This window comes from Trematomus bernacchii, unplaced genomic scaffold, assembly GCF_902827165.1.
Source record: "Trematomus bernacchii unplaced genomic scaffold, fTreBer1.1, whole genome shotgun sequence".
Taxonomy (NCBI): domain Eukaryota; kingdom Metazoa; phylum Chordata; class Actinopteri; order Perciformes; family Nototheniidae; genus Trematomus; species Trematomus bernacchii.
Window position 1 is genome coordinate 18,385,511 of NW_022987739.1, and position 18,605 is coordinate 18,404,115.

At 39.6% G+C, this 18,605-nt stretch overlaps 1 protein-coding gene across 3 annotated transcripts in view; it reads right to left on the minus strand.

Moving 5' to 3' along the window:
- The window catches only part of fnbp1l (formin binding protein 1-like), a 38,920-nt gene that overhangs the window by 732 nt on the left and 19,583 nt on the right, over positions 1-18,605 (minus strand). Inside the window, exons 2-15 of one of the 3 annotated variants that reach the window (XM_034146857.1) lie at positions 13,806-13,921; positions 12,236-12,286; positions 10,640-10,787; positions 8,828-8,890; positions 7,598-7,702; positions 6,739-6,867; positions 6,167-6,313; positions 5,815-6,039; positions 3,914-4,054; positions 1,975-2,084; positions 1,686-1,818; positions 1,414-1,508; positions 462-637; positions 302-339 (exon numbers count right to left, since the gene is read on the minus strand). In XM_034146857.1, the coding sequence (XP_034002748.1) occupies positions 302-339; positions 462-637; positions 1,414-1,508; positions 1,686-1,818; positions 1,975-2,084; positions 3,914-4,054; positions 5,815-6,039; positions 6,167-6,313; positions 6,739-6,867; positions 7,598-7,702; positions 8,828-8,890; positions 10,640-10,787; positions 12,236-12,286; positions 13,806-13,921 (1,677 nt within the window). Of the gene's footprint in view, positions 1-301; positions 340-461; positions 638-1,413; positions 1,509-1,685; positions 1,819-1,974; positions 2,085-3,901; positions 4,055-5,814; positions 6,040-6,166; positions 6,314-6,738; positions 6,868-7,597; positions 7,703-8,827; positions 8,891-10,639; positions 10,788-12,235; positions 12,287-13,805; positions 13,922-18,605 lie in introns of all 3 variants that reach the window. The other 2 variants (XM_034146856.1, XM_034146858.1) reach the window with 2 other exon arrangements.

Consider the following 18,605-nt stretch of genomic DNA (forward strand, 5'->3'; position numbering starts at 1 on the left):
CACTAAGAGTCGCCAAAGTCCAATACTTTGAAATGTTACACTCGGGCTTTAAAAAGCAAACTATAATAGTGAAAAATAACATTACTTAAACAGGAGGAAATGGTGATCGGTGGATTCTTCTACATATGGTGCTCTAATGACTTTACAGCAGCTGGACGGTGGTAGTGGGAATGATTCAAAATGAACTATAGTGTGTTTGTTCATCCAAGACAAAAAATACTTGTTCATAGGAACAGTTAAATGCTGGTTTGGGATTGCCCACAAATATATTTATAACCTTAAAAAAAATAAAGAGCATTACCTCGTCGTCTGCCATCACCAGTGTCCCCTCGTTCTGACCTAAGAGTCAGACAAAACATAATCGCATTAAACACACTAAGGTTAGATAATAAAAGCCGAGTCACTTCCCTTTGAGAACAACACTGAGAACATTTGTAACACTTTATGGTGTTTGTCATTACCATCGAAGGAGTAGAGCGCTTTGCAGTGTCCGATGACCGGCAGCGGGTCGTCATCGTCAAATTCGTCGTCAAACTCGTGCGGGTCGGGGTTGGGTTGCCCGGGCTTTGGAGGCGTCGTGCGCTTCTGAGGCGCCTGATGCTCCTGACTGGTGTCGTCTGTGTAACTGCCCTCAGGACTGAAGGGAGAAAGGCAGCCGAATGAGGTTGCGTTTGCATTAATTCAAATACATCACTGCTCCTTGATTATATATAAACAGCAGACTCATTATTATTCGTATGAAGAAAATTAAATCTAAGCAGGAATATTAGAGATTGACCAGCGGGTCTAATGAGTCTATAAAAAAATAACAGAGCTCCTGCCTTCATATTGTTTGGGACATTGTTTATGTTTTAACAAGAATTATGATTTAAAAAAGGTAAAATTGACATTTTACTGACTGATTATAATGCCCAAGGAATTTGTCAGCAACTAACTATCTAGTTTAGAACTAATTAAAGGAGATTATTTTTTATTTTAAACCCAAGTAACTATTTAATCCATTCTTCATTCATTTTGAATAGAAATGTTTAATTGCAGACAGTTCACATGTTAAGCTGACCCACTATGCTCTTAAGGTTAGACAAGCAGTACATTTCAGTTACTTAATTGGAGGAATACCAACTGGACCTTGCCTTTATTTCCCCTATTATCAGTACCAGATGACATTGTTCACTACTTCCGAGGAAATGATTCAAAAGTAAATAATGAACACAAACAGCCAACTACACAAGCAAACGTTAAAGGTGGGAAATAAAGACTACTTAATAAACTGAATGACTTTGAAATGAATATTAATATGAATGTTATGAAAGAAATACATCACTGACTCTATACATGTCATTAATGAATACCAAATGCTTAACATGTGATCCTCTTGCTCCCTCTGTCTGTCAGTGTGTATATAGTATGTACCTCTCTCTGCCTTGAGGAGTGTGATGGTGGTTGTCGGCGCTGTGTCGTCTGTCTCCTCTGGAGCTCTGCTTCCCCTCCACCTCCGATAACCAAGTCTGTCAACAAAGAGAGAGAGAAGGTTTCAGTCAATATGACAAGTCTATTATGACCAACTGTAAGACCTGAACAAATACTCAGCTGAAACCTTTCACCTGTAATCTGTCTTTCTTATTCTTGGGTTTTACAGTTGTGTATTTTTTGGCTCTATTTCAAGCTAAACCTTCCTTTCTTACCTCGTTTTTGTGGATTTCTGAGCGCAGCTTCTCTATGTTACACATAGTCTCTGATATTTTGGGCTGCAGGCTGATGGGGTCTCCCATCTGTGGATTCTTCTCATACACATCCTTCATCTTGTTCAGGGCATCTCTGAAAGACAGACATGCTTCGGTGTTGGTGATGGACTAATAATAATAAGCAGGTCACAGGTCACGAGTAACAACGTAAGCAGAAGCATGTTAAGGCCCTTTTGGTCATATGTGGTGATGATTTGGACTGGGCAAGGCATTATGGGTGAAGGCCAACCTCTGATCTATCTCTTTCTGGAGCTCTTTTCCGAGTTCGTCGATCCTCTGCTGCAGCCTCTTCCTCCTCTGCTCGGGCGGCAAGTGGCTGTAATCCTCCAGAGATGGGGCCTGGTGATGAAAACAAAACAAAACTACCAATTCAGAGTTTATCCTGACTGGAGGAAAAATGTGTCAATTAACTTTCTCTGAGGTGTGAAGAGGTCTGTTGGAAATGCTCGACTGAAAGAATTAATCTCCAATTTTCTTTTAAACTGACTGATGCAACAAACATCTAAAGAGATGCTATGGTTGGTGATGTATGATATATCTTATTTTTTAATCCATACCTTGGGCTAAATAATAACTAATATTTGAATATTTGTTTTTTCCCTATGGTTCTGCTTTAAAAAAAAATGTGATTCTGAATTGACTGAATATCCTATCTGTACTTACCATTTGTCAGTACTTACCATGTATAATATACAGTAGGAGGGGACAATACCATACAGTAAATAGACTTACAATGGGGAACTCTAGTTCTATTTTAGTGGGTGTGGTGAAGCTTTAGTAAGTGCATTATAATATTATATGTCAGAAGGCAGTAAATCTATTTTCACTAGGAGAGGAGACTTTACTATCACTACTGGGTTTATATATTGGGCACTAAGGAAAGTCCTACATGGTGAGGATACATTCTACTCTATACACACACTTACCATCTTGACTGACCACTGACGCATTAACCGTTACAATAAAGAGAGACAAACAACATGGGATGCTGGTTAGTGGTCAGTATGTAAAGCAGCCACTATCAAGCCAGTGGGTCAGCATGAAAGCCAGATGCTCAGATCACTACAGTTTCAGAGATGGAACACATATCAGAAGTAAATCACTGCACACCAGGAGGTTAGTGTGAATATTTCACATAGCTCATGTATATTACACAGTTCATATATATTAAATAAGAGTTTAATGCACATTAACTTTTGAATATTTATAGGCTACTACACAATTATTCATTTCTGATTTTATTCCCTGCATTTATTAAAACCAGATTATCTTGTGAAGGGAGGCCGCATGTTTATATTTGTTCCACTATAATGTGGTCTTTTAATAACTGTGTTTATTTTGTTATGATTGATATACCTCAAGGGTATAGGTGTTACATTTTAATTGGAGAAAATGTATGTAAAGGTAACTCGTGTTTGTTTGCAATAAATCTTCACAGGTCATTTGTAACTGAATTCCTACAAAACCCATCAACATCCTCTACCTTTTTCCATCTGGAACACATCTCTCTAACTGGGATAATATTACAATGAGTGATGGGTATCACGTCAGTAGTCAAACAAACGGTAAGATTGGTTCTTCTGATGGCCATTGTATTTGACCATATGGAAGAGCTATCCACGACAGTCCTGACTGAAGAGGTTTGTCAACTGTTCTGTTAAACTGTCTGCAACAGAAAGCTCTGCTTCAGAGCACACTGACACTGTAAGCGGAGCCACTCCAAAACACACAAGCACACCACTGCAAACTGCCAACATCAGAGCAACACACCTGATGTTGAAAACACTTGTTTTCCCCACACAGCACTGCAACCAGAATGCCCAAATCCCTCCAATATACACATACCTATTCACAAACACCAGATCTACAACATACACAAATAAATAAAAAGAGCCAATAAGAAAGGAAAGGAGAGGAGAGGAAGTGTCTGCCAGTTTCTTCAAGTTACAATTAAAGCCATTTAAACCTTAAACCCAGTTTAAGGGTTAAAATGTCTTACATCTTAAACCAAGTTTAAGGTTAAATTATATATTTAAAGCCATTGATTGCTTCTTTATGTTTAATTGAACACTATATATTTTCTAGAACCTGCCGACATCCTGCAGAAGAAATTCAGAAAACATAAATCACTTCAACTTGTCAATCAAACACACTACCTCCTGTCTCACCCCTCTTCTCAGGCCTTTCAAATTCTGAGGCTTTCTGGGTGTAGTCTTTATCTCAGAGCGATAGTGGCTCACTAAGTCAGTGCTGAACCGGGAACGGGAGGAAGAGGACGAAGGTGGTGAAGGGGGAGAGGAGGAAGGAGACTGGTGGGGAGCAGGAGGAGAGAAAAAAAACCAGAGGTCAGGACGACGCTCTTTATCATGAGAGCCTTTCGGTATATTATTCACAGGATTCACAACAAGTCATAGATCCGTCATAAGCATGACTCGTGTGTGACTTTCTCTGATGAAGACTGACTCATCATCCAGGCCTGGGGGGGATCATGGGTTTGTGTGAAATTAAGAGCAGTGAGTTAAACAATTAAACTATACACAAACACACACCCTATGCATGACACATGTTCCAGCTGATGACGCTAGCATAGACCAACAGCACGGTTAATGATTAACCAACATGCTCTTTATGAGAGGGGCAAGGTTCAGGCAGTGTATCACAGAATATATTTGAATGGGTTACAAACATTGGAAAGGTGACAATAACCTACGACTGGAGATACATCTGAGGAGCAGAGAAAGTTATAACACATGAGTTTTCAGGAAGTGACTGATAAAGAACAGGTTTTGCTGCATGGTTGGAATTTTAACTGCAGATTATAATGAGTCTGTGAGGAAGACAAAATGGTGATCTTTAAAGTACACAACTGAAAAGTGAATTGACAACCAGCTGAATGAAAAAAAGTAAACTCACTCACTGTTAAATAAATATAAATAAATAAAATATTAATTCTTAAAGTGGACCTATCATGCTATATTTGAATAATATAGTGTAGGACCATACCTATATAAGGCATATTTATACTTTTTTTTTTTCAAAATACCAAACAGATCATGCATTTTAGCCATGCCTCATTTTGTGCAATTTGACAATTTCTAGCTCTGGGCAGATTCAGTGAGAACAGCACCATCTACTGGCCTGGCATATGTACTACAGCGTCTCCAGCGTTTTCGAACGGCAATGGCCGTGGCTGTCTCCTCCTGATTGGTGGAGTTGGCCCAATAGCCGTAGCGCCACCATCCTGACGTCAGGACAGTGTTCAAATCTGGATCAGTTTTTATCAGATCCGTTGCAGCCCCTTTTTTAGAGATTTGGGTATGGAGGAAAATAGAGAGGGTTGTGTTTTCTGACACTTGGTGAGTTCCCTGGAACACCGGGGACACATATTCATGTATAAAAGACGTACAAAAGTGCATTTTGCATGATAGGTCCCCTTTAAGGCACTATCTTTGACTTCTATGTCTCTGTACATCATACACCAACAATGAGTTAGTGTCCATACTTTGAAGAACATATAATGTATGAGAACAGTTCAAGTTTGAACGTATTGCAAATAAAATATTTAAAATAAAGAAATGTTAATAGCTCCCCAGAAGAGGTTGCCCTTTCTTGTGTTTATATAAGCACAGTTGTAATAAGTGGATGTTTTTTTATTTCTGTCTTATATCTTATGCTGAGAAAAGGTTTCTAAAAACATTAAAACAAATAATTAGGCCACAAGAGAATAACTCCCACTTGCTTCCAAAGGCAATTTCCCCTGTTTCATGATCTGTTCTTTTGGCGTTGTATTTAGAAACACAGTGGACTATGGTAAATGACGTCACTAGTATGGAGGTGCGTTCCTCAATTTGAAACATCTTAATAATAATAATACCTAATTATTCTTTTATTTTGGCTTTTTTAATTTTTTTATGTGAGATATATGCTGAGACGCAACAATGACATAATGTGGTGGCCTTAATATTGAAGCATTAGTGTTTACTTTAAAGTCATTTTTATAATCTATTATTTAGCACTTGATTCATTACATTAAAAAGGCAACAACACATACACCCCTCACTCCTCATACCTTTGGTTTCTTCCCAAACAGCCACAGTTTGTTCTTGGTTTTGCTCATGGGGTGTTTAGGGTCGGACCGTGGCGCCGGGGCCTCTCGTTCTCTCTCTACTTTGGGTGTGCTGCTGATGGTCCCATCTGAACCTGACCTGCTCAGATGCTGACTGAAGTCCTCGAAGGGGAAGTCGCCTGGAGGGTCGAAGCCCGATTTAAACGACTCCACCACAATTATTGAATCCTGAGAAGAGGAGAGGAAATAAATATATGAGTGGTGTGAAAGGAAAAGGGAGGAAATACCAAGTAAAAATATGTTCGGGTTTACTGTTTTTCTCTTCCTTTCTAACATCCTTCGCTCTGCTACATACCTTTCGGCTATCGACAGCTTTGGCAGCAGAAACCATCCCTTCTAGACATTTGGAGACGATGGGAATGACTCTGCGCTCCGCCTCGGCGAAGCTCCGGTACGTCTCACCGAGCTTTACCGTCCGACGTTCGTCCATGTCCTGCAGATTCTGTAAGAAGAAGCGGAAATAGAATAAACACTATTAACAAAGTGCTCATAGAAACACTTCTACAGGCTTATTAGCAGTAAACATCCTGTCAGAGTTAGCAGATCCTTTTCCTGGGCAACATTCATACCTCAGTATATTTGAAATGGCTTACATGAGACAAGCTGCTATGCTTAACATTTTAAAACGTTTTATTTTGCTGGGGCTCTTTAGATAAATAAGATCATATCCAAGAAAGGTCAAACATATATATATTACATCACAATCCACTCTTAAAGACTATCTAAAAGATTATTACTCCAGTTGTTTAAGAGAAAAATCCCATACTGTTGAACAGCGACTTAATTCCATTCACTGAAATGAATTCAATTCTAAGTTTTACAAAAAGTGGTTATTACTGTAATTGAAATCCCTACGAGAAGCTTTACCTTGAAGATGTGTGGTATGGCATTGTTGAAATGTTTCCACTGCTCTCCGTTGAAGTTCTGTAGCTGAGCGGCGTACTCGTTCTTACTCTCGTCGGCCATGTGGGTGCGCAGGTAGAACTGGGCTTTGGCCTGAACCGTGACATTAAACATGAGAACCAAGTTAGCTGGAGCATCAACAACCTCTCGTTTGGTCAACATTACCATGCTAGCAAATGACAGGCATAATAATGATACGAAGGGAAAAATATGTTGCATTTTCTTCTATTAAAGGATTGTGAGACATGGTTTTAACGGAACAAATCCAGAATATTACCCCACTGTTAATATATTGTATTTCTTAAGCAAGGATAAAGCCACCTAAAGCTCATTTGTAATTGTCTAATTTGAAATTTGACTTGACATTTGAATCCATCATCCTTATTTCCAGAGTTATTCTGTAAAAAACTGTAATGAAACAGTACCTCATGTAGAAAATAAGGCTGACTGGGCTATGCTTTAACCTCTATTTGGAAAGGTTTATTTTCCTCCAAGCTTAAACTTAATCCACCTAGTCTAATTATACAGTAAGTGTGCAGGAAAAAGGGAGCTAGAGTATAATTTACTTTAAAAAGCATAAATTATACAATACTAACTTTGAGAAAAGCAAAATACTAGGTATAAAGGGTTGTAAAAAGGAGTCATTGGTCTTGAAATGTGGATTGTATTACTGAACTGCTCGTCCAATAATGTACCGTCTTTGGCCTTGTGCCCGCTATGAACTGAGAGTAAACATGCTGGTGTTTTCAGTGATAATAAAGAGAGGAGAAGTTAGTTCTCAGTCGAACAAGTTATGTTTAGCAGTTCAGGCAGAGCTTCTTACCTTCTCCACCTCCGATTTAGTGGCGTTGATGTCATTATCTAACCGATCATAGGTAATCTGGGATTTCTCTGCTTCTTTACACTCCCTCTCAAACTTCCTTTTACTCTAAAAGAGAGAAACAAAAACAGAAAAGGAAAGTTCATACATCAAGAGACACATTTTCAAAGAGTCTTCAGTGAATTAAAAAAAAGAGTGTTCAGAACAAAAGCCAAGAGGGAGATGAATCAGGCAGGGAGATAGTTTACTTCCTGCCAGCCCATCTGGGTCACATTAGCAGTGAAGGAAACAGAGAATAGCTGAGACATTACAGTCCAGTCACCAAGTAGTCACCATTGAAGTCATGCAGACCACACACTGAAAATGTGCCAGTGTGAAGTAACTCAGACCTATGAAATCTGAGTGGACATGCATTTTTTATACATGTAATAAGCAGGAATTCGATTTTTAGCACTTTAGGAGTCGTGGAGGTTAATTATAAATGTTGTAATGAGCCGATTGTAATAAAACGTTTTTTTGCAAACGCATTAAAATGACCTAAGAAGTGAAGAAATGGAATATCAGTTGCCTTTTTACGAGCCAAAAAGACCGTTGTCGAGGGCCAAATGTGACACATGGGCTGGTGTACACTGAGGCCTGCGTGTGTGTGTGTGTGTGTGTGTGTGTGTGTGTGTGTGTGTGTGTGTGTGTGTGTGTGTGTGTGTGTGTGTGTGTGTGTGTGTGTGTGTGGTGTGTGTGGTGTGTGTGTGTGTGTGTGTGTGTGTGTGTGTGTGTGTGTGTGTGTGTGTGTGTGTGTGTGTGTGTGTGTGTGTGTGTGTGTGTGTGTGTGTGTGTGTGTGTGTGTGTGTGTCCTTGTCCTGGCCCCTGTCCTGGGAGGATTGCCAGAAAGAAGAATAGGTCACTGCTGTCTTTTCACAGTCAGAAACGAATGTTTTCATATTTCTACTAATTTGGGACTAACATTACAGGGGAGCCTATATTACTTATCTTGATATAAATGACATACAATTACCACACATGACGTGCTAGTGTCTTCATTAAATAATGGCATGTGCGGAATTAAACGGGGAAAAAGTGCAACCCCTATTTGTCCTAAAGTACACCTTTGTTTGCATTTCTTGCATTCCTTGCGCAACAAGTATGAGTCCAGCTGGCTGTCCCTAACAGAGGATATTTACACTAAACACTTTTTCTCTGCATTCCCCCCTTCTTGAGCCCTCCCTCCCCACTTACATTGTCCATCTGTTTCCAGCAATGATCCAAATGCTGCTGGGCCTTCCTGCCCTCCTGTAGATGCTGCTCATATACACACACAAACAGAAACGAGACACATTTACACAGGAACACAGGAAAAAAACACATAAATAGAGCTCATAGAACACATTCATATGCACATACACAACATAACTGGACTTTGTATCACTGTTACGTACATAAATACAATCCTCTGGAAACAAAAAGTGCCAAGTTTATAAGAGTCCAGTGAGTAAAGCAGTGAAAGAACAAATTCAGACTTAACTGCAAATTAGTTACACATTACATCTTTAAGACAATGTTCCATTCATCGTTAGAGCATAATGTTAGGACACTTCTCATTGTATACCACATGTCTGATTAAAATATATTCATAATTTGGCAAAACCATCCCAGCTCAAGGTCTACTCATTAAGTTTTCCTGAGGGCAGATAGTTTTGCAGAGTAGCCATGGAGATGGATGTGTTGACATGCGCTGACGACGACCACATGATGAGGTAATGAGTGCAGAAGAGGCCTGTAGCGGACCTTGGCTTGGAACTTTTTTGTCAAACCAACAATTTGCTTCACTTATAGGCCAATACTGAGGAGAAATCTTTCAAGTGCTGAGGATGGAATCATAACAGCTACTGTGCGGTGCCGGTCAGTAGGCCTAGAGTTGGGATTTATGGTTTTCAAGGTCAGATTTCTAAATGTGTATCATGACCTTCTTTCTTATATTTCAATTCTGTATAATTTTCGTCTGTATAAGTGTCATGGCCTCCACCACTAGTTTTGCTTAAAATCTCTGAATAGATTTTTTATATGTGGAGGGTTCGATAACCATGATAAACATGAAACATTCACTAACTGTACATAAGAATAAATTCTGCACATGTTGCTCATTTCTTCTTCACACTACCTCTTTTAAATCAGCACAGCTATCCACTTTGAATAAAGTATATAGTAATTATTTTTCACTGTACTCATTTTCTCACATAATTATATTTTGTGTAAATATTGTCTTGAATTTGTTAGAATAGTCTTAAAATACATTTTTTAAATAGCTGTTGTAAAAGTAGTGTTTATATTTTACTTCTGTATCTTTGTATGCATGACATATACCAAAGATAATTTGTCGTATGTGTAAACCTACTTGATAATACAAAATAATTCTGATTCTGAAGAGATGTTACCTACTTAAAAAAAATCTAACTCAAAACAATAAAAAAACTAAAATAAAAAACCTGTGTAATATTTCTCTGTGTGAAGCAGATTTCTTGTTATGGGTAAAATCCTGACTCAGTTCCAATGATATTATTATACAAATATTAAATAAATGTGTTTCTGCAAGTTGCCATTAACCAAAATTACACACTGTCAGTAAATTATAAGACATCAATAATATAGAAAGTGCACTGTGCCTTATAGTGTATCGATTTATCTGGTGCTGATCATCACTAAACAAGAAGGGGGCGCTGTTCTTCCTAAACACATGGATGACAAATGTTTGGGGCCTATGGCCTCAGCAGATGGGGGAAGAAGTAAAAGACAGATGGTTAACATCACATCCAACATATGTATCCCCTTGAGTGAAGCCAAACAGAAAATAAGTGAATATGAGGCGACACACAGGATATAAAGGGCAAACAGCAACATCCGTTTCATGACAGAAAGCAGCAGGTTCTCTGGGAAACGTGGTCTTAATTATGGATGGATACACTGAAAGCCAATGAAAATAAACTTCTTTTTGCAACTTTTTTGCAATTGTATACAGAGTGCAGTGACGTATGGACTTGTTAGTGAACTTACATGCTTCCTCTCAGCTTTGAAGTCTTGGCTGTACCTCATCAGCTCTCCGTACACCTTGTGAGTCATCTCCTCGGCAACGACCTCCCTCTGCCCGGCGTAGTCGTTGAGTTCATTCAGTACGGAGTAGAAAGACAGACATGATGTGAACCTGCACAACAGACACACATCAAACAAGTGATTACCACTGCAAAAAAAACAGGCTTCCTCTTTTTCATCTGTTCACAGAGACATCTGCATCTGCTGTCCATTAAGAGCTGAAGAGAACCCAGAGCCTAAATGATCATTACTTATTAATAACATCTAATGCATGATATGTGTAGTGTATGTATGCAGTGTGATATGTTATATTATTGCATGGATCTCCCGTACGTACCTCTTGAGCATTAAAGGTCCCATGTCATGCTTTTCCGGTTATTACCCGTCCCCTTGTGTGTTATGAAGCTTTTTATGCATGTAAACGGTCTGCAAAGTCACAAACCCTCAAAGTACACCCTGTAGCGAGTAAAACTCTAACACAGAAAAGACCTGTCTATGCTGCCCCAGAACGCCTCGTTGGAGATTTCTCTTTTTCCATTGTTTTCTTCCTGGGTACAGTGACGTGCCCATACCCAAATGGACTCATTGGCCCAAATGGACAAATCCGTGGAGCAGTTACGTTACGTCCGCGGAGCCGTTACGTTAAGTCCGTGGATTGGTCCAAATGGACCAATCCGCGGACTTCCTCACACACACACTCAATCTTTTCTCAGCTGCAGCTCCGCCGATTTCTCCTCCCTTAGACGGCGGGACGCAGCGAAGCTGTGAGTCGGTGTGTGAGCACACACACAAACTCCCAGCCAGGCTGCGGGTGTGTGTGTGTGTGTGTGTTCAGGCTGGTTTCGGGCTGGGTTTCGCTGTGTCTCGCTGTCTCGCAGACGGCCACTGGGCTCATAGGGGAGGGGGGGCAGAGAGTGAATACACATACTATACAGAGATGCTGTATGAGAAACCAATGTGATTTTGGGAAATTGCACAATATAAATCTATTTTAGTATACCTCAACAATGGAATTATGATCAGTAGAAATGGCCATGACATGGGACCTTTAAGTGAATTAAATGGAGAATCGCATGGGAAATTGAAGGAATGGTTTGGCACTGAAGAAAGAGACTGTTTTCCTATTTATTTAATCGAGAATAATTCTGAATCATATCACTACCCTCATATCATTTGGGCGAGACCCTTGTAAGCTCAACTTTTGAAGTTTGTGTATGTGTTTTTCACCACAAACAAAAATATTGTGTTGGAATACAATTGTTAATGTATCTAAATTTGACATTTCTATAAAAAATGCTTAGTTCTTGCTGCATCCTCAACATTGGTTCTTTATTGGCTGCTTGAGGAATCACTTGAGGGTGTACAACTATTTGGTAACACAAGAAAGGAAAACTAAGAGTGTGTGTCAAGAGTCACATGGCACAACTGTTTCAGAGTGATGGCAGTTAAGTGGATCTGCCACATTATATACATCATATGTTCAATACAGTAAAATAAAAAGGTGTTTTGGAATGATGAATAAAAGTAATACACAAAACAAATTATCTAAATTTGACTCACCTCGGCTCCTCTTCTTTAGAGCGTTTAGGACAGTATTTCTTCACCAAGTTCCTGATGGGAGAGAGAGAAGCAGACACAGGAAGTTACAAATACTGTCTGATATTTTAAGCCTGGTAGGTAAACAGGTAAATAGACAAGAGTCAGACACACACACAGTCTCTCATACACAGTCACACACACTCAGGATCTGAGTATTTTATTAAAGATGAATCGAGAATTTGAACATCAGAGCCTCAGCCTGTCCACTCCCTCAGGCTCTGACAGTACACCAGTCAGAAAGTGATTTAACTAGAGAGCAGAGGAATGTGTGTGTGTGTGTATTTTCAGCAACAAAGAACGGGGTCTTCCTGCAATACATGTTCTGTAAAAATGTGCACGTCCTCTCACACAGAGCTCCATCTTTGATCATACTTCAGACCGGCAGAGTGGAAGTGTGTGTGTGCGTGTGCGTGTGCGTGTGTGTGTTGTATTCTGAAGGGATTCCCCCCTCTTTGAAATCAACCACTGGGACTCCACTGGTTTTTAATGAGGATTACTTGGTTTGTGCTGGTTGAATTGTCTCATGAGACAGGATTAAACTAAATAAAAGATATAACCAACCTTGAAATATTTTGAAGAAATTCTTAAATCTTATAGTATTATGTGTATGCTGGATATAAAGACAGGCTGCACAAATCATGCTTGAACATTTCAAACATTTTTGCAGAGCTCAGACTTCAGGATAATGGCCTCACAGATGAATGGCGTCTGGAAATGAGTGCATCTGTATTGTGTAACTGATTATGTATTTCAAATTCTTCAGGGCATCCTGACTAGAACACTAGCATGTCAGGGTCCAACATATAGTATGCCATGTTAAAAAGGGCCCTATTGTGCTTTTTGGGGTTTAACCTTACCTGTAGTTGCATTATATAGTGACATCAATATGTAACACTCGTGTTTCTATTGGCTAGCGCTCCAACACATTGTATGTGATAGACTACGGGGTGGGACATCTCTGAGCAGTTGAGCGATCACAACATCTAACAATCAGAGCAGACTGGGCTCTGGTTTCAGACAGAGGATGAAAAGAGGTGCTGCAGCACGTATGGCAGTATGAGAAACATAAAGAGCTTTTTGAACATTAAAGTATGTAAACATGTCAGAGGCACAAAATACAAATGTGAACCTGAATATGAGCATATATGCATCTTACATAGGGATTGAAATGATGAAATATTGAGATGACTGATCACAGCACATCATAAATAAACAATAATATAGACCGTTTTTTGTAAAAGTGTGATGCAAGCTATTTTGGGTAAATGCAAAGCTTATCTGCAATTACATTTTGGTTAAACAGAAAAGTATATTAAAATGTGAAGCAATAAAATATGAATATCAGACGGGATACTAGAGATCCTTGATTCTTGCTTTTTTTGTATAAGAAAATGAAAAAATTGAGTTAGTCTATCTTAGCTGCACTATAAACGCCTTTTGTGTGAATGTAGGTATATCTGCCCATGTAAACGTGTGTGTGTGTGTGCGTGCGTGTGCGTGTGCGTGTGCGTGTGTGTGTGTGTGTGTGTACCTTAGCTGCTTGGCATAGGTTTGCTCTATGTCCAGCCTCTCCTTGACAAACTTTGCATAGCGTTCAATAAAGTCGATGCCCCACTGGGTGTGTTTGTCCAGATTATCAAACTGGTCCTGAAGAAGAAACAAGGGAGGGAGGAGAAAGGGAGAGAAATGTACTTTTACAAAACAATTGACAACATTTTTAAAACATTTTCTGCAACCAAAACACACATTTGAGAAGAATCATTAGATAGTAATAAAACAATAAATACAAATAAAAAGCGAGTTGATGGAGAAACGTTCTTTTGTCCGACATTAGGGTTAACATTTGGGGTTACATGACTCAGCAGTGTGAATGCTTGTATAAGCCTGTTCCTGTTTATACAAATAAAACACACATGTCCTGCTGCCAGTGACTCAGCAGTTAGTGTTCAATTTGTCAGGGAACCATATTACACACACACGTCTTATACATCATACCAGATTAAAAGTGATCCAGAACAAATTATGATAAGATCCATGTGCAGATTCAGTTCATGCTTTATAAACATTACAAAAACCAACGCTATTATAACTATGAGGATTACGAATTGATAGAGACTCGCTTCAGTAATCCAAGCAAAGTATCAATCAAATTGTTAAACTATTATTATAATTCTAGTAAAAACATCATGAAATTCAAGAGAAAATGATCCAATCACAATATGGTGTATCAGTTACAAGACATTACTGCGTGTGTGTCTTCAGGATTGTTAGACTGGCAACAATGGCTCTGCTCAAGTGGAAAAAGACAATCATTTACAGCCCTTGAACACACACATACACAGGGATTATAGCAGCTTTGTTATCAGATGTCTATTTGAACACACAATAAACAATCTCCACCCTTTTCCCACCATGCAGCCTTGACCTTCATAATGCGAGAAATTTAAGATGAATCATTTTACAATATTTATATGTGCATATTCTCTCAGTCTTAGGGAGGATTTGACAGCACATGTTCAGTGCCTGGATGATGCTTTGTTTGAATGAATTCAGAGAAGCATCCAGCACACACACAAATATATATTTTTTTGTATTACACACCCAGCACACACACTGTCTTATCTGTTTCCCATTGGAGTGTTTTGTGGGTCCTTTAAGTGCTTTCTTTAAGTGCACCACAATGGTGGTAACAAGAAAGGCTCAGGTGGTTCTTTTTGGCTTTTTAACCCTGAACTCTCCAGCCAGACTGGACATAAGAGTTTCCAGGTAAAAGTCCATATACTGATCTAAATGTTACTAATGCACACAAAGAGACAACAACACTTTCAGAAACAATCAAGAAATGACAACACTAAAACAAATCGTAGTCAGCATTGTGTCACATATAGATTCACAAGTGGCTCTTCTGTAACAACAATCTGTGTGAAGTGTGCTGCCCCACCTACCACTCTTTATACTTCTCTGCATCTTTCTGTTTTTGTGTCAACACAAACCAAGGCCCGGACTGGAGCAAATAAGGGTCGCCATGGGAAATAGGAGACAGCTGACCTCCTTGTCGGCTCAGTTATCATTTTCTTCAAATACAAAAGACAGAAGGGCAGCCATGTTGCAATGTGTCTTAGTCACTTGTGTTTTCGGAGAGTGTGTGTTGAGAAACCAACCTGTTTGTATTGGTAACATTTGAAAGGTGCACAGACAAGACTCTTGGGACTTTTGGGTTTGATCCCATGTCTAGCATTTGCCCTGCTGAAGTGTCCTTGAGCAACACACTGAATCCATACACAGTTCAATTTGTTGGATCAATGTAAAATAATTGACCATATCTTACACACCAATTGAACACAATAACCTTCTTCCAAATAGAATTAGAGCAACATGTCAGGCTGCATGAATGAAGCTGTCTCATGTTTCCTCTGTGTATGTAGCCAATGTACATTGAGGTCCAACAAAAGCCTGGGATAATATTTCCAATGTGATCTGGAGAACATTTTTCTGATTAAAAAAACTGAAAGCAAGAGAACGCCTGCAGTCGAAAAGGAGCCATCAATCAAAGAAAAGGCTGACAAAATGAAGCCACTGAGAAGAACAAAAGGGCCCCAGCATGTTAAAACAAACCAGTGTCGGGGGTGAAACATGGACCGGCAGAGTAAACAGCAGCCAATGGTCTCTCCTAGGCCTGACGCCAGTTTCTATCAGCAGGAAAGAAGTTGCAAAATATCTCAGTGGTGAAAACTAGAGCCAAGTGTTTAGCAGCCAATTTCAAGCATATGTTGCTGTTCGACCACAAATATTTAGCTCGTAAGGATGCAGCCAAGAAGCAAGGAACGTATCTGGATGCCTGTTTTTTGTTTGGTCTTTATCCTTTGCATCCTGCCAGTCTAGTTGCATCTGCAAAAAATACTCAGCAGCCCTTCTGTTGCAAGCCTGGCCTGCAAACATGCCTGTCCAACTCCTTTCAGCCGGCTGTGTGTCTGGTTGCATCAGCCTGTGTGACGCTGTCTATGAATAAGTAATAGAGTATGAGCTCATTGTGGCAAGCTGAGCACAAACGGGCTCACTGGGGAAATGACAGCATCGTTGTGCTCCGGGTCTCTCAGCCCCCAGGAAAGGTAGGAGGAAGATGAAATGATGAGGATGGTTTTTGCTTAGCTGAAGGAAACAAAGAGTAGGAATACAGCCTGCACGCAGCACCTGCAATTTAACTAATCCTGTCCGTTCAGTCTTTTTTTCTTTGGCATTCAGACCTCTCACTCCAGTTTAACATTATGAAGCTAGCAGTTGTTACTTCCTTATGATACAATAGCATTGCTATGTTGCTAAATTGTTCCTCAAAAAAAAGAAGAGTCAGAAATGAATCTTTCAGCATTTTCAAATAAGCCTGGTGCCAATATTTTTGATAGTTTTAGTTTGTGCAAATACAGGTTGCCAATAACCAAATCTGTTTTACTACATTCAAATATTTTGTCAATGTCATTTTTTTCTTTTAAATAAAATCAAGATTTGTATTTTGGCACATCCATTAAGGCAGGGGTTCCCAACCTTCATTGTGCCAAGGACCGGCAGATACATTCAAAAAAATATCGCGGACCGGTTGTCAATTTTAACTGATTTTAATATTTACTCACCAGCAGGTAGCAACAGAGGCTAATTGTATGTAACAGCCTGAACAAATACTATAACTATATGCATCCAAAACATATTACCGGTGTCGTTTTTTTGTTTTTCGGCAAAACAGAAAAACGGAAAACCAAAAAAACTACGTTATTCAGTTTTTAAACCAAAACGGGAAAACAGATAAATCAACGTTTTGGTTTTGTTTGTATGATTTACGGATAATCCAGTGAATGCTGGGAAAACGAGGAGATGGTGCATTATGAAGGAGATGTCCGGTCGCCAGGGTGTGTGTGAGTGTGAGTGAGTGAGTGAGTGAGTGAGTGAGTGAGTGAGTGAGTGAGTGAGTGAGTGAGTGAGTGAGTGTGTGTGTGTGTGTGTGTGTGTGTGAGACACTGGCATTTGTTTTCAGAAGATATTATGATAGTGTAGTTCGTTCTGGTGCACACACACATCATGCACCTTGGTGACCGGACATCTCCTTCATACAACGAGTAATAGGGGGAATAATCGGGCAGTTCGATGTGTGTAGAGGTGTGTGTGGTTAACACGTAGCAGCCTGCCATGCTCTTTAGCTGTTCTGATGAAGGTAAACACAGTGAAGGCGGTGCGTAAAAAGGCACAGCTCTCGGCACGCTGGTGCTGCACTTCTCAGAGGCGGAGTTACACGTCCCGCTGCCTCCTGATGTTGCAGCCATTTCATGAAGTGAAGGAGGTTTTCCTTCTATAAAACAGCTGTGGGCAGCAGATACTGTGAGAGTCCCGGACATGAATTCATAGATCAAGGCAGACTGGTTTACAGACTCTCCTGTTTTGCCAATCCGGTGCTTAAACAAATAGCTCTACACCCTTGGCCGACATGTCCTTAAAATGAAGTCCGAGTTTGAAATATATCTCAAATAATGTATGCACCACCATTTCTCCACCCATAAACATAACAGTCTGCAATGAAACGGTTGTCTCCTGTGCTCTCCTCTTCCTACTTGGCGCACTGGTAACTTTCTCGTGCGAACGAGAGGCTGAGACCTTAGGCTGAGCCTTCGAAAAGCAGTACTGCTGAAAAAACAACAGACTCATATCAGCTGATCCCAGCTAGCAACACAAAGGTGCACCAATAGCCATGTTATCAGTAACAACAATTCTACATCCTGTCACATAATCATCACATAATCACAGGAAGAGATGTGCAGTGCAGGGGGTTGATGTACAATGTGTACTGGATTGAGAGAAGCAGGATTCATCCTTATTGTTCCAGTTACTATAGAGAGCTCAAATGATACATTTCCAATATTCAGATGGGGCAGCTATTCTGCATGCTTATCACAAAACTGTCCACCAGGCAGATTATTTAAATACTTCTTCCATAAGAAAACACAAGAAGACTAGAGATGTCAGAAGCAGAGAACTTTAGAGACAACATGTATTGTTTGGCATGCTTCATTTAAAGAGGACATGAGATGTCTGTTACTTGCAAATCATTCTAGAAAATGTTGTAATAATTGTTTTCAAAATGGGTATAAGTATGTTATAAAGTACACAAATTAATTCTCACTTCCTTTTAAATGCAATATTAACAAATAAATGGCACAATTCTCTTCATGTTTTTTGTAGTAGCTAAATCCCCACATTTCAATAACAGTTTGTATATAGATTTAGGAACTGCTATTTAAATTGGGAGAGAGTGATGATTCAGCCAGCCTGGTGCATCGGTTAAACAGCT